Source organism: Alligator sinensis, unplaced genomic scaffold, assembly GCF_000455745.1.
Source record: "Alligator sinensis unplaced genomic scaffold, ASM45574v1 scaffold1567_1, whole genome shotgun sequence".
Lineage (NCBI taxonomy): Eukaryota > Metazoa > Chordata > Crocodylia > Alligatoridae > Alligator > Alligator sinensis.
In genome coordinates this window covers 405,375-421,552 of record NW_005842646.1, presented here as the reverse complement: position 1 = coordinate 421,552, position 16,178 = coordinate 405,375, and the positions used below count along the sequence as shown (strand labels likewise).

The 16,178-nt window shown below is 47.7% G+C and overlaps 1 protein-coding gene across 2 annotated transcripts in view; it reads left to right on the top strand.

The window, feature by feature from the left end:
* GPC3 (glypican 3) overlaps positions 1-16,178 on the top strand; it is a 246,051-nt gene that overhangs the window by 154,691 nt on the left and 75,182 nt on the right. For both annotated transcript variants that reach the window (XM_014524665.2, XM_025215478.1), the window contains one exon: positions 14,400-14,533. In XM_014524665.2, the coding sequence (XP_014380151.2) occupies positions 14,400-14,533 (134 nt within the window). The remainder of the gene's footprint in view (positions 1-14,399; positions 14,534-16,178) is intronic.

The following is a 16,178-nucleotide window of genomic DNA, read 5'->3' as shown; positions in this document are numbered from 1 at the left end:
AGCAGGAGCTGGCTCGTGCCTTTGGTGTCCTTCTTATCCCTACCACTTTGTGCTGTTAAAATAATAATAAAAAAAGGCTTTCTAAGGCTACAATATTTTAAGGGAGAGGGTCATGCAGTTCCCACTGGGTCTGGTTTGACTTCAGGTTACATCATGCATTATGTATGGCATGGGCAAGGTGCATGGAAGTTATAAACAGCAGGGTGCCTTGCAAGCCTTTCCAGCGGATGTCAGACGGAGCTTATGAACCCAGTTTGGTTTAATGAACGCTGCTTGCGAGGCTGAGGCCGTGCCCTCTCTCTGGAAGAGGAGAGTACAAGTGTGTTTGTGGTATGGTGCACCTTGGCCCTAAGGTATTTTGTGCTTATGTGCTCTACTTTTAGTGTCTGAAGTTAACTTTCACAACCGTGGATAACAGCAGAGAAAATGGGTCTCCGTAATATCAAGCAAATACATGTCCAGAAATGGCTTTATTATTCAGCTCTTTGTGCAGTATTGAACTACCTTTGCCACATGAAACCCACATCTTACCCTGGCCCTCCACATCCCCCAGCCCATAGACGTGTGTTGTAGGCAGGGGTGGGAAGGGGGGTCCGTTGCATGGCCCAGGTACACCCTGCAGGCACGTAAATGCTCGAGCCTGGCCGTACCCCAGCGTGTTGGGTTCTGCAAGCCAAAGTTTTGAAGCATCAAATTTTGCTAAAAACGAATTTAGGAAGAAGTGCTGGGATTTGGAAGTAGATAAAGATTGGCATTAAAGGCCACAGCGAGGCCTTAAATGCCAATATAATGGATTTAAGGGTTAGGGCTTGGGTTTCACGGCACCCAAATGCATTGAGCTCTCAAGTGGCTTCTTCCCCCTGGGAATTTTTCTGAGATCGCTTGGCCTTGTAAGAAGCCTATTTCCAAACAGGTAGGTGTGTGTGGATGGGGTTCAACTCAGAGTATTTCGGCACCTGGTGTGACTGTCGGTGGTACTGAGCCCCCACCGCCCCCGCTGATGCCAAGAAGAGCTGCTTAGGTGGGCACCTCTGCCAACAAGGCCTCTCACTGGGGTCTCCAAGCTTTGCTCCAATTTAAATGATGATCTTGAGGGAGATGCACAAGGAAGAGGCATGCTGCTACCGATCCATCCCACTCGCCCATTCCCGGTGGGCAACTTTGTCTTCCCTTTGCTCGAACACCTGCCCATGTGGATGCTGGCCTGTTTTGAGCCCAAAGGGAGGAGGCTGGCTCTGGTGCAGAAATGCTAGGAGCCCCTTTCTTCTTGCACAAGGGCAGAGCCTCTTTCCCCTGTGCACTTGAACTAACAGCATCTGCTTTCCCCAAGGGGCGGAAATGGGGGGAGAGAGTATATCAGGATATCTTGATGTATTTATTAATGGGCTGAGTTTTGAAAGATGCTCAGCTCTCCCTCGTGGCGACGTTTCTGTGGTTCTCGGTTCTTATAGCTGCCGGCTCCTAAAGCCTCCATTAACACAGATTTACTATTCAAAAAAAAAAAAAAAAAAAAATCTCCGGTCCATTTCCTTTTTCTGAAGGTTTCAACCCCTGTTAAGACCTGCAGCTTTGGACTGCCAAACTCATGTTCATGAATATCCATCCATTGATGCTTTTTACGCTAAAATCTCTTTTGGCCTCATTATGTATGACTGAAATTTCCACTAAGAACCTCATGTGAGGTCAGTCGCGGGGCATCCTTCATGTTAACCGCTCCGAGTTTACTCCCAGTGACAGTAGCACCCAGGAGTGTTGCTATCTTAACATATAACTAACTCTCCCATTAGCGATGCTGCTGATTGCGCGGGGAACAACGCCGAAGCTGGAAAGCAGCTCTCAGCAATGCAGTGCCAGCTGCCTGCTTGCAGTGCCAGCTTTTTTTTTTTTTTTTCCTGGTCCTTTAGAAAATGAACTTCTGGGAAGCAATGAATATTTCACTTGGTTTTCCATTCCTTGCAAGCGTGCACCTTCCATGCAGCCTTATAAATCACCTTGTTTTTCCCACCCCCGTCCTACTGTGAAGTGGTTTGTGTTCCTGGGCATGAATAATGCCGTATGCAAACAGATTGAAATGAAATAAATTCAGAAAAAACCCCAATAACCTCTTGGCCTTTTGGCAGCCCACAGTCCCGAGTGCAGAGATACGCTGCCGGAAGAGTGTTCTAACCATCTCTCTCAATGAGTCCCAGAGTTTCTTTTGGTGTCCTTTTTCCATCTCTTTGCCCACATAAAAACTCTCCTGGGCATGGAGTCTGTGCTCAGATGGATTCAGGAGGGCAAACTTTTCCTCTTGCTGCATCTTTCTTTGAAGGGAGCCTTTGGCTGCAGACTGGCTTTGGGTTTATCCCTTCCTGCTACGGTGAGAGAGCCATTTCCATTTTAAAAGGCAGCAGCTGCTGGATTTAGCAATTACTTATGCAGGTGTATCTTTCCAACCTAATCAGTTTTCACACCTAATTCTCCAGCGTGCGCTCTTCCCTACTAGAAATAATGTTGTTAGGCAGTGACCTGGAGAGAGGCAGCGAGCAGTGCACAAGCGCGGAGCTGGGTGGGAAGGGATGGGAACTCGTGGGGCGATTTTGCATTTCTGCAGTTGTTTCTCTGCAGACCTGGCTTGCCCGAAGACTGCCTTTTGGTGGTGCATTGATCTGCGCCATTGGGTTAATGCACCTCATGCTGCCAAGCTGCAGAGCAGGTACTCCCGCAGATCCTTAAATAATTGTCCTTCCCTACCTTCCTCATCAGTAGCAGCCAAAGAGGGAGGAAAATGGATGAGCTTTGGGCAGCGCTCTTTTTAAGTACGTCTGACCGTTATCTCCTACCAGGAGAGCATGGTACGCTTTACGGGCTGCATCCAGCAATCAATTGAGCACCTTCACCTCCTTCTCCACTTGGAGTTAAGCCCATTATGGGATTGATCCCTGAATCCTTAATGCTTCTACAGCTGCTGCCAGTTGACTTCCTGCCCCTGCGGCAGGGGCTGGACCTGAGGATCTTCTGAGGTCCCTTCCAGCCCTAGTGTCTGTGAAGTCTATGAATGCCTTGGTTTAAGCACAGAAATTGAGTCTGGGAGAGTGAGGACTTGAACTCAGGTCTCCTTATCCCAGGTGACTTGTCATCCCAGGTGTCACTAAATGAGCGAATGGAAAATCCCTGCCTTGCTCTTCTCGCTGACTTGCACGGGCAAACCCCTGATGTGCCGTGTTCCTCCCACACCAGAAAGGGTGCAGGTGTCTTATACGTGTGCATCCATTAACTCCTACCTGCAGCAAGATCCCTCTCCGCAGCACACAAAAGTTTGTGGCTCCTCGTGCGAAGGGTTTGTAAACGCTTTGATCTCTTCATTTGGAAAGCATTAGGAGGCCAAGTGCGATGTCCCAGTTGGCCAGCGGGCCGGTTGCTTTAAAAGAGTGTTAATACAAACGACCCGCGCTCTGTTAACATGGCTCGCTGAAGGTGTAAGCGTAGAGGATAAGTATGCAGGGCTTTGGTCCAGCAAATCTGACGTGATGGATGTCCCTCACTAATAACTGGGGGTGACCGTGCCACACACCCACCGTGCAAAGCGAGCCGAAGCTAAGAGGATGCTTGTGCAAACACGTTTAAAGTATCCGATCCCATTTGTCGATCTGACATCTCTTTCTTTCATCTATGGATCATTTAACATTGATTTACGGGAATTGGCTGCTGACAGTCAGGTTTATTACTTAGTTGGATAAAGTCAATAAAAGTACCGTGATGAAGCAAAGATTGTCTGCAGACAGGTAGCCTGCTGTTGAACGTATGAGTCGCTTTATGTATGAATCGGCTGTACAATGCAGCACTGAAACCAGGTTTAAAAATGTGTACCAATTTCCCTTATAAAGATATTTTCAATCAAGCAGAACATAATCTGACGTTATGCCATTCTGCACTTCAGTTGTACCAACCACAGCACACATTAAAACAAGATGTGTTGCAACAAAGCCAAAGCCTGAGAAGAGCCCTGAGGATACCGGCATCTTTATAAAATAAAGATTTGCATTTTCAATAAGACAGATTTTATCTTTGAAAACAATTAATTCCTTTATCAACGAGTAAATCAATCTAACGGAAGTGTTTTTGTACTTTGCTATGTTTTGGGTGTACTATCTCCGTCCTGACCTTTTAATGGCGTTAGACTGGAACCAATTTTAAGAAAAGACATTTTTTATATTCAACTGGTACCTTCAACCTTCAGAAAAATCAACAGGAAAAAAATAAACCCTATGGGAAAAGTACTTAGGGATTTGATAAGCCCCTCATTGGCCCTAGATGAGTTAAATGGATCAACCTCAAATGTTTCTGTTTCCCATTTTCCCCAATTGCCACACTTATAGCTTCTAGCTGGGGCCTTATTTGGAAACCATATCTCATTGTAATGGGTAGGAAAAAAAAAGGAGCCCTCAAAAGATTTATTCAGAAAAATGCATTTTGTATGTTTGTTTTACTCATTACTGTGCCTCAAGTCTGGAGATGGTAGTGCTGATATGCAGATCGTGATTGCTCTTTGTTTCAAATGGAAAACAAATTATTTTAATTATTACTTTACAGGCATTAAAAGCAGAAAAAGCAAATGAAACCATTTTCAGTGCGCAATACTATTATTTTATCTCGAAGCTGACATTAAAGATGGAAAAAGGGAGCAAGGTGGGAAGGGACCATTACACTGAGTTTGCTTCTGTGGAGAAGATAAAATAATCAGGGTTGCATTCATTTTAAAAAGGACAATTAAAGCAGGACCAAGACTGGTGAGCGCTGAATGATTTTTGTCTCTGCAGTCTCCTCCAGACAAGTGCCTTGCCCCAAACCTCTTAGCGCAGGGATGGGCGAGGACACTTTATAACAAAAATTGTTGTTTGTGACATAAAAGCCACTGGAGTGGTTTCAGAACGAGAGTTTATTGGACTATAAATCTAAAAAGCTACACAGATCTGAGAGTGCAGATATGCATATATTACAAAACTGAAATCTCTTTGTACTTGCCTGTAATGAAATGGCCAGCGCAGACAAGTTTCTCTGGCAAACCACACTTGAGCTGCTTTATATAAATATGTACACTTGCTATTAAGTTGCTAATAGATAGAAAGAGAGAGAACTAATTAAGAAGACAGGGGTATCATCAGTAACTCTTTCACTGTGGTTTTATGAGCAGTAATTTGAAAGGAGCCTTATTAAAGTCATTGATGAACAAGTTAATGCCGCGTTTCCAAGAATATTGCCCTTTTACCCAAAGATTATATTCAAGAATAAACAGTGTACAGTAGCTAATTGTGAGCTGCCACATTATAATGGCTTTCTGTTTCCAAAATTGGATGTCTGTTTAAAAAAAAAAAAGAAAGAAAGAAAGGCCGTAACTTTTTAATTGTTTCTGGAAGTGTATTTCTAAAAGAATCATTAAATCTCCCCAACACTTTGTGTTGAAGAACTTGGAAAAAGGGCTGGCCCTAATGACTGCAGACCCGCTAGAGCCGAGTTGTATGACCTATTTGTCATTGCTGTTATTAAATAACCTATTATACTCCACTTCCAGATGTCTGCCTCATATTTCAGAATGAAATGAGATTACAGATATCTGCCTTTCCTCTTTAAATTAAGCCGCCAGGAATACATTCGGCTTTAGTTGGGGAAAATCCAATTGTTTCATTTATAAAATGCCCCTTTAGTGCCCTAGGCACGTAGATGATGTTGGCTTGGCTTAGAAATGCACAAAGAATGCGCAGAGCAGTTCGGCAATCTCGGGAAAAGCAACTCACAAAACACAGCCTCGCTTGCTTTTGGCTAATTTGACTCTCCTGTCTCCTCCGTTGCTCTTCTGCCCTTCTTTATGCTCCCAGGGATAGGAGAAGGCCTTCCTTGCTCTGTGTCCCCTTAACCACCGCTCCTTCCCCTGCTAGCAAGAGGCAAACCTCCTCCTTACTTATATAACTTTGCTGCTCTGTGCATTCAGGTGGTCATCCGTAGCCACGCTCCTGATGGGGAGGAAGGAGAAGTCAAGAGAGCGGAGTACGCCTTTGTTCTTCCTCTGATGCCTATAATACATTGCTGCACAGCCATGCTAGAAAGGATCTGAACCTGCAACGTGTGTTTAATTACAGCTGATCAGTGGGGGTGATGGTAGAGCCCTTAGTTTGGGTCTAATAGCACCAGGCAAGATAGAAGATTATGATGGGACACTTGTTGGAAACGCAATAATCCTGTAGGCCAACTTCTTCCTATGCTTTATGCGTTGTGATATCATGGGTCTGACTCTGCCTGCAGAAGGGGTCTCCTTAGTGTCGCTAAATATATCAGGCGTTCCAAATCATTTCCTATTATCTTCAGAAATAAGTTTCATTTCTTCATGGCCAAAGTCTCTAGGGACTATAACAACAAGCAGTAGCCCAACTAGGGTTGGGTGAGCGAGGCACCAGCTCTAGGCACCGATTTACGGAGACAGGACTCCTTGGAAACCCATGTTGTTCCCGTTGGTCTCTGGCATCCGTGACAAAATTTCTAGTTATGCCTCTGGTCATGACAGTGGTGGTCTCTGGCCTAGCGTGCTTCATGTTGAGTTGGACAAGATGTAGACTGGAGCACTTGGCCTTCTCAGAAGCTTTGCTCACGCTAAACTCTGACTTCTGCAGACGTGGAAATGAGGAAACATTGCGTCTACATGAAGTTCCTTTTATTTAAAAAAAAAAAAAAGGAAAAAAAAGGCTCGACTCCAGTTGAGGTCACGGTGCCTATAAAGGGAAGGCCTGGGGGTCTGTTGGATGCTAAATTGGGCCCAGAAAGGACGGGCATGTCAGGGTTCCCCGCCTGCCTGGTGAAGCATGGATTGAGAGAGGATGAGGGAACCTCTTGGAAGGAATCGCCTCTCTCACGGGGAAGGATGACCTAAGCAGGAGTGGAAATCGAAAGCGAGTATTTAAGACCTGATGCAGCGAGGAAAAAAATGAACTTGAACTTGCCCAAGGGTTTGAGACCTGAAAATGCCCCTCGTTCTCCACGGCTCCTTGGACAGAACTTCCTTCCTTGCGTAGGTGCTGTAATGGGACGGTTCTGCAACGCCTTTCCTGCCGTTAACCTTTTAATTCTTCTTCTAGCGTCAGCACAATTGTCTTGCAAATAAACACAGTGCGGTAATGAGCAGCAGAGACCTGTGTGCTTCGTGGCAAGTTAAATTCAGAGCAGCCTGTTCCTTACACTTGAGGAACAAACGCCTTTCTAATTAGCTGCTAACATCTACATTGTTAACGAGGAAGGGAGTGTGACTAAGCCTGTGTCAGCACCTGCTGTGCCCACGAGTCTACAGGAACCAGAAACGACTATGATGGCAATTAACCCAAAGCTGCATCTTGCAGGCATTTATTTCTCCGGCCAAACTCTCAGTGAGGTGTGGCCTCTAGAGACCTGTGTGCTTCGTGGCAAGTTAAATTCAGAGCAGCCTGTTCCTTACACTTGAGGAACAAACGCCTTTCTAATTAGCTGCTAACATCTAAATTGTTAACGAGGAAGGGAGTGTGACTAAGCCCGTGTCAGCGCCTGCTGTGCCCACGAGTCTACAGGAGCCAGAAACGACTATGATGGCAATTAACCCAAAGCTGCATCTTGCAGGCATTTATTTCTCCGGCCAAACTCTCAGTGAGGTGTGGCCTCTAGACACCTGTCTGGTCCTAGATGAGGGGCAGACATTTCTCTTTATGGACCGATCCCCCTTTCCTTGAGAGGAAGGCACGTTTGTGGGGTCAACGTGATATCTTTTATTGGACCGACCAAGAGAGGACGACCTGTAACATAACCTGCAAAGCCTTTATATAAAACCTTCTCCTCTTGCATACCTCTCTAGTCCTGCCTCAGTCTGTGGGACCACGTTGATGGTCTGCATAAGCTAGTAAGATGCTGCTGAGCAGCAGTGATGCACATTAGCCGCATGTGAGAGGAGTCGTTGTGCAAACTGGTGTGGCAGATGCGATGTTTTTTTAAGCATTGGTGTTTCTGTGCATTTGACACGTTTTAGCGTTGCATTATTTACGCCTAATGCATTATTGAACGTTACATTATTCTCCCTGGGTGTGAGGAGCAGGTCACTTCACTTCTGTCTGGTGGTTCCCGATGCACTATTCGAGTTTTTCGGGTGTTGTCGCTTGCGCAAGAGAATGTCTGAGCCTTCGCGGTTGTGACACTGGGAAGTTTATCGGTAGCGTTTTAATAGTCAGTTAATGACGAGTTGCAGGGGAATGTCTTGGAAGAAGACATCAGCAATATCACACTTGGTTTGTTCCTTTTGCTGTAGCGGTTGAGATGCAAGGGGGGGAAAGAGCCATTAGTTAGCTAATAATGATGTGCTGCTTAAAATAAAGGGTTATGGATTAACTTTTATGCCTATAATCATATTTTCTGTTGGAGGAGGGATGCGAGTGGGGAACGGCTGTCTCTCTCATCGTCATGACAAAATGTATATAATGATTACACGCACATCAGAAGAATGGTTAGCCTCGCTAAATGTTTATTCACTTCTGTTAATCAGTATTCGTTTGAGAGAGCGCCGTGCAGTTTGTGGGAAGCAATGCAATCAGCTGAGTAGCGTGGCAGATTTAAATCAGTAATAAAAGCCCTGGGGAAATTAACAAGACAAAACATTAACCACAGACTAAACATTAACATATATTAGCATTTTTATTACACCTGTAGAAATGGTAAATGTGCTTGGTTACTACTATTAAAAAGTTTATGTTCTGTCCCATATAATTTCAATGTATATTTTGTTTGAAACCTTTTAGAATTTAATTAAACTGATTTCGATAGCAGCGCTTGAGTAATAGACTTCCGGTTCACTTTTATCGTAACTTTAAACACGAGGAAGTCGCCTGTTTTGTGTTTACAGTGCTAATAACGCAGGTGACGCTTAATGGACTAGGTCACTAAAACAGCGGGGGAAGAAAGTTTGCACTGAACAAAAGTTTCGTTTTATGGAAATTTCTTGGACTTCTTTCAACGTGAACGAGCCATTATCCCAAGGACACTGAATTGGCTTCTTTCAATGTGGCTCACTTTCTTGAAGTCTGTGCTAGTCAATTTATGCATGTAGCTGAAATCTCTATCAACTCATCCTTTCAGATACAGTATTCAAATCAATTATACCAGTTAATCGCTTTTCCATTTAATGTGCAGTTTCTCCCAGGAGAAACTCGGGAATAGGTATAAAATGACACACGTGAACTCCAGCGAACAGAGAAGATTGCAAAAGGTAATCTTTAAAAATGAGGCCATCCCCTTGAGGAAAAGAGTACTGTATCTTTGTGGAAAAAAAGCATCCGTAAGCAGGAGAAATTCACTAAGAAGACAAATGGAAACTCCGCGTAAACTTTAAGCAAAGGTCAAATGAAGCGAATGCACCTCTAGAGCAAAATCAGGCTCATGTTCTGAATAAAAATATAAAGCAGCAAACTTCCAACAAGCCACTCGTTTCAATTCCAGGGGAAAGTTGATTAATATTTTTTTTTAAGTTCCTAGAAAATTGCCTTTTTAAAATGTGCTTATTCTCCACAGTGACTCTCAGCCTAGCCGTGGGATCGTGCGTGTGTTGTTTTGCAATGATTTCCATTCCATTAAGAGTAACGAGAATGGCTTTCTCTTTCCTTTCTTTTTTTTTTTTTTCTGTCCCCAGACGACCAGCTCAGATTGCCTTGTGATCCGATAGCTGAGTTGGGGTCTCTCTGGCTCCTGGGCTATCGGTGTGATCCAGAGCTATGTGAAATCAAGGAGAGTCTTCCCTGCTACGCACAGAGCCACGTGAGCTAGGGACGGGAGAACACCGGCCACCCATTTCCTGCCCACAATCTCAGCCTAGACCATTGCAGAGACTCTTTATAAGATCAAAAACATCCTCCTTAATCTAACCACACAAAGCTTGACCTTCCCTTCTGAAGACAGGCTCGTTACGAAGCTTCATAGGTCAGAACACGCCTGCTCCTTTAATTGATGAGTCCCCAAAATGCTCTTGGATGAGCGAGGGCGCAGGTTGTAGCCATGCTGGTCTAAGGGCATAGGCAGGCAAGGTTCTTTGGGTAAATCCGATATCTTTTATCTAATTTGAGTTGGTCTAATAAAAGATACCGGATTTACCCAACGAACCTTGTCTTGGATGAGAGATGCTTCCATAAAGGTTGGCTGCGTCTTTGGACATTGACGTTGCAATGATGAACCCGGCGTGTAGATAACGCCACGATGGGGTGAGGCACTAACAGAGCGGTCAGGGTAGTTGTTAGCGTGCAATTGCCCCTCAAGTGGACACAGACTAAGCTTTTATAGTTTGGAAATCCTGAGACAGTTCCTTGGGGCAGCACACGCCTCTCCTGAGTTGATCCGAGTCTGGCTCGGGAAGGATGAACCCTTGGAAAAGCCTGTTGGAGGGACAAACCTTTAGGACATGATTAGATTGCCACGTTCCCCAAACTTGGAGCAAAAGGCCAGAGAAGCTAATGACATCCTAACATAGAAGCTAACCTTGATATCGGGGTGATGGAGCATCATTTCTGTGTCCCTGCAGTTGTGTGGTGTCTCTTACTCTAGATGAGCAGAAGACTATTCGGCTGGCTTGATAGCAGTGCTCCATTGAAATTTCCCCAAGCTCCTCTTGAATCGATGTTCCCTCTAAAACCAGGCCATTTGATTGCTTCCCTTCCCTTCCAGCTGTGAACTGCCTCCTGCTTCCTGGGTGCAAACCGTATTTACAGGTGTGCGGCAGCCAGTCCTCTCCAAGGAGAAGAAGGTCTTAGGAGGATGCCGAGCTCATCGAATTAAACTTGTTCTGTTTACACCTTGAATTTCAAAGCTGGCTGTTAGTAGGCCAGGTTTATGCTCAGTAGTTACTACCAGAATTCATTAAAAAAGGCAGAAAAAAAGAACAAAACCATCAAAATGGTAGACGGCAGGGTTAATGACCTCCTGTTGGCCCCCATCCTGGAAAAGAAAGCATTCAACCTTCCTGCACAACATCTCCCACACCTAGCTGAACTACCTGCATCTTTGGTCTGGGCTTGTGCCCCGAAAGAGTCCAGGGGTGAATCCTACAGGGGACGTAGTGAGGTTTGTGTATGAACATTAAAGAGCTCCTGAAAGTCGTGGTCTCTGAAGATCCCTGCACGAGTCGCTTGCCCCTTCCGACATACCGCGTAGGGCTGAGACCATCAAACTCTCCCTACCAATTTCAAGTATTCAGTTCCAATGGGTCACCTTAAATTGGCATTGAAAATATCAGCCCTAAAGTAGACCTTGGGCCAAGAAGAGACGGGGCATTAGCAAAGGGATTCCACCAAAGAGTCTATCTCAGTCCTAAGTCTCTTATTTTGATAAAGAAAACTTGGGGATAGGCTGGTGCAAACCCCTGTATTGGTGCAGGCTGAGACCACCAGACTTGCCAAGCTGGAGCTCACTCCATATTTTTATGGCGTTCGTGATGGATATGCTGCAATTTAACATTTTTAGAGTGGAGGAATCCAGTTTGCACTTCCTTCCGGGCAGCAAAACCTTGAGCTTTCCAAGGCTGCTTTTCAAGCATGCAGATGGCTCTGAGCTCTCTCCAGTCATTCTTACTAGGCTTCGTGATGGCACAACCATCCACGTGCGAGCGGCTTACGACAGCGAAGCTCAGACTCGCTTTGCACCCTGAAAAAGGGAGAGCACCTTTAGGAGAGGGTAGTGATACCTAGGGCTCTCACTCAAACGACTCCTGGTCTCGACTGGTGGGTTTGTCCTCTTGCGATCGCTCCGTTTCGATATCCTTGGGCTTGAGCAGCTTTGAGACAGGACAAAGGGGATTGCCTTGTTCAAGATTTACAGGGGCAATGTCTGGTGTACAACTGAGTGCAAACAAAACCATCCCGAATAACTGATGTTTTTATTAAAAAAACTCAGGACTTTTTTTGGCCAATCTCCTGATTTGTGGCGCAGGGGTAGGTGACTTTGTGATTTTGCAAGCCTTGGGTTTTGCAAGACGGAGAGAGAGGCTGAGGAAGGTGTAGCTGAGCATGATGGAGCAGAAAGAGAGAGAAACAGCTGAAGAAACACCTCTTCTCCAGCCAGCCCCTGCACAGCGAGCGCTCCAGCCCCGACATCCCCAGCTGCAGCCTGGCGCCAGTGACCGCGTCTCTCCCCACTCCTACCTTGAACTAATACTGAAGGTGCCCAGCTCGTGACTTATCTGCTTCCTTTTGTTGCCTTGCAACCTGTGCAAACAAACTGTGCTGCTCTTGATAACCAAGGAGGTGACATGACTAATTTTCTTCCCAATCTGGGGTGGGGAAATAACAGGATGGAATTAATTTGTCCTCTCCGCTGGCGGCAGCTTCGGGCTGTGGGCTGCTTTTTGGCCTCAAGTGGGTTGCTAATTGGTAGTTCAGCTGGCTAACTTTAGTTCACCGCAGCGCTGGAGATGAACGAGGTGGACCTGAGCGTATTGATGTAGATGTGGAGCCTGGTGAGACGGCCAGCATTTGGGCCCCGTTGCTGAATAAGAGCTAGGAGGTGGATGGCGCTTCCGGTAGGAGCGGCCGAACGGGGAAGGGCGAGAGAGCCGGGCTCATAAAACTCCATCAAGTCAGCCCTCCGCCTGACAAACTCCCTCCTAAATAATCCTCGCGGCGCTCCTGTGCAACCAGTAACACGTTATAATTTAGGAGGCAGGTCTGGTGATGGAGGGGAGGAGAGCACCGAGGCAGGCCAAAGCGAAGTTGGAGGCAAGAAGCCATTCGTTATTCCTCCGTCACGCTCCCGCCGAGGGATAAGGAGCAGATCTATGTGGGTGCAGGTTTACAGCAGCCCAGGCGCTGACAGGAGGATATATGTCACCCACTGCCTGCACCCGGGCTGCAGCTGCTTCCGCGCTGACGGGCTGACGGAGTAGCTGCTGCTTGAGGAGGCTTTAATGAGGCAGTTGCATTATTTTTTTTTTTTTCCCCTGGCTACTTCGCCCCGTTATGCAGTCGTCAGGAGGTTAATGAGCTAATTTGTGGCCTTTGCATGTGCCTATTGATCGGACCTCAAGCCGCAGCAGACGGCTGCATCGTGCAACGCGGTTACGGCGCGCGGTGCTTCAGATGAAACGCGACGGGCGCCCGTGTTCCCGGTGGGCATTGGCGTGGCTCGGCAGGGCTGCATGAATGCAGCGACAGGGCTGTTCTCATGCTGTCTGTTGTGGGGAGGAAACTCCCAGTCCGTAGCCACTTCGGGGCCTGGGGAGTCTCTGTGCATGCAGGAAGCTGAGATGAGTCAGCTTGCAGGGAGTTTATGGGAAACACAGGCAGGGTAATGCCCGGCAAAGGGTGCATGAGCAGCTGTGACCCTGCCCGACCGCTTTCAGTTTCAAGTTGACTCTTAGTCTCGACCATCACCAAGCTGCTATTAGTGTGCTGCCGATGCCTCGGGTGCAGGTGGACCTGCAAAACTGGGTCTGTACTGGTCTAGCCCATCTCACACGTGGGAGGTTGTGGTTCACTGCATTGGTGCAAAGGGTCTCTGCCAGTAAAGCCACATTCCCACCCACATCACCTTGCTTGCACAGCGCACCTGTATTCTTGCACAGGTAAACTGTTCCTAGTCTTGGCGGGGCCAGAAACAGCATGGCCGGAGATGGGTCGGGGACTTGGCACGCCTCGCAGATCCAAAGCGCAGAGCAGCATCTCAAAGTGGTGCTGCTGATAGCACGAGCACCGTTTAACCCGTCGCGTGGGGATTCGGCCAGCAATCTGCCGGGTGGGGTTTTGACGAGTGATGGAGGGCTGGGAATCACGCTTGCGCTGCCTTCTTTCCCGCACGGCAGCCCGTCTCTTCGGAGCAGCCTGCTCGGGAAAGTTTTACCAGCAATTCTCTTGCATGTGCTTGGGTCGGTCGTGGAGCAAAACACCAGCGCGTGTAAAAACTGAGCCTGAGTGTTTTCGGTGCTGATTTACACCAGGAAAGTTAGCTTCCTTCTGGAAAACAGAACTTGGTATTTCAAAGCAGGAGGTGTGCAATGCACCCTTGGAGATTTTTCTTTTCAAACCCATTGTGTGCTCCAGAGCCTCTGCCAGGTTGGTGCAAGGAGTCGACGGACTTCAATCCTTGTGCTCCAAGTGCTTTCACTTTTAAAAGTCGACCCCAGATATGTCTCCGTTTTTTTTACCCCTCGTGTCAAATGCACGATAGCTCATTTCCCCGAGTGACTTTGCACGGAGGCACCCTGAAAAACGATGGCCATCGGGTTCTTCCATCCTGTCGGTGCTTTCCAGGACCTGACCCTGTGGTTTGTTTGTTTTTTTGTCTGATTTTTCAAGAAGTCCCTTGGCTCTGGAAGGTGCCTTGAAGTCTTTGCCTCGGCCCTATCAATAGCTGATTGTGCTTTTGTGCTTGTTTTTCAGGTTAGCCGGCTCTGCGGCCGTTCTCAGCAGAGGAAGTACAGGTCGGCGGCCTACCCCGAAGACCTTTTCATTGACAAGAAGGTCCTGAAGCTGGCTCGGATTGAACACCAGGAAACGCTGTCCAGCCGGAGGAGGTGAGGCTGTTGTGACTCCAAAACGTATTTTGTTGCACGAGCGTTGTGTGTCTACCCGGCCACGGCATGAACGCCAGTGTATTTTCCTTCTGCTGTTTCCACATTTGCTATTAGGGGACATAAGGGGTGGTGGCGGGGGAAGGATGGAGAAAAGAATGAGGTGCGATCCAGAGGGGAGAGAAGAAATGAGGACCTCGGGATGGCACGGCGGCTAGAAGCACCATCGGGCCCTGCCGGTTGCGGGGTATTAGAAGCGACTAGTCATTTGGCTTTTTCCGGGCACTGCTTTTTGGGACCACACATTCACACACATGCGCATGCACGCAGAGCATCCTTCGCTGCCCAAAACCAGCACCCTTTCCATCGTGCCCGGAGGAGCTGTCGGTGCAGCAGGGGTGGGAGGCGGACGCGGCAGCTCCGTCTCATAGGGAAGCCACAGATCCCACCTGACTTTGGCCTTGCCCGCGAAGGCAACCAGCCTCTCCCCTGAAAGCAAGCATGCAAATCATCTGTGCTGGTTTTGGGCAGGGAAGGATGCTCTCTGTGCGTGTGTGTACGCCCGGCTTTGCTGACTCTTTACCAAAGCTTGCTTATTGGCGCAGAGGTAGAGATAAATTGCAGTGCAGATGCCTTGCCATAGCCTGAAAAGCTGCATTATATACCGAGCCCCATCAACGCTGCAGGGGGAAAAGGGAAAAGCAAAAAAACAGAGGCAAGGGACTCATATTTCACAGCCTCTGTGTTTATTGGAGACTCTGCGAACACCGGCTGTGTGGATCTGATTAGGGGTGAAATGCTGCCTGCCTTCGTAAAAAAAATAAAACTAAAAATGCCGGCTCTCCCGGGCAGCACTGAGACATCTTCTCTTTGTTTCGTCTGCCCCCAGGTGGGTTGTTGGCACCTCACAACCGATCTTTGCAGGAGCCTCGTGAAGTGGCTCAGCCACTTTTAGGATCAGTGCTGAGAAGCAGTGCAGGCCGTGGTGGTCAAGGGGTTATGGGGATGACGGCAGCACCCAAAGCCCTTAACCAGATTTGGAGGTCTCTGTGGTGCTCGGTGCTGTACAGATACCCCAAAAAAGCAAGAACCTGCCCGGAGGAGGTGGCATCCCTAAGGAGACCCGATGCATACGCGTTGGGAGGGGGACGGTGCCGCTTCAGAATTCAGTACTTATTTTGGGGGCTGATGCACGTGCCCCGTGCCTGCAGGAATAGGAACAGCAGACGTAGTGTAAATGTCTCTCCTTTCTTACACCTGTTGCTGCTTTGCATCCCCTAAACTCAGTACAGACCCTGCCCCATCCTCCTTGCACCATCCTTGCAGGCTGCCATTCTGCGGGCCTCGCACAGCTGGTCCAGGACGTGCGCTGAGCCGGGGTCTAGGAGGCTTTGTTTCCAAGTCTTGCCTCTCCACTTCCTGCTCTTCATCTTCCTGTGTCCTTCGTTAATTAACTGCACTCTCAGCTTTGCACAGCAGCCGTGGAGGAGGACAAATGTGCCCCCCCCCCCACACACACACACAAAGGTGGACACCCTGGCCAGAAAGCAGGGGGCCAGCCTGCTTCACCTGCCTCTGTTGCATCCCTGCCAGCTGCTGGAGTCTCCTGGGAGTCGGACCCTTTCTTTCTATGGCTCGGCGTTGCTCT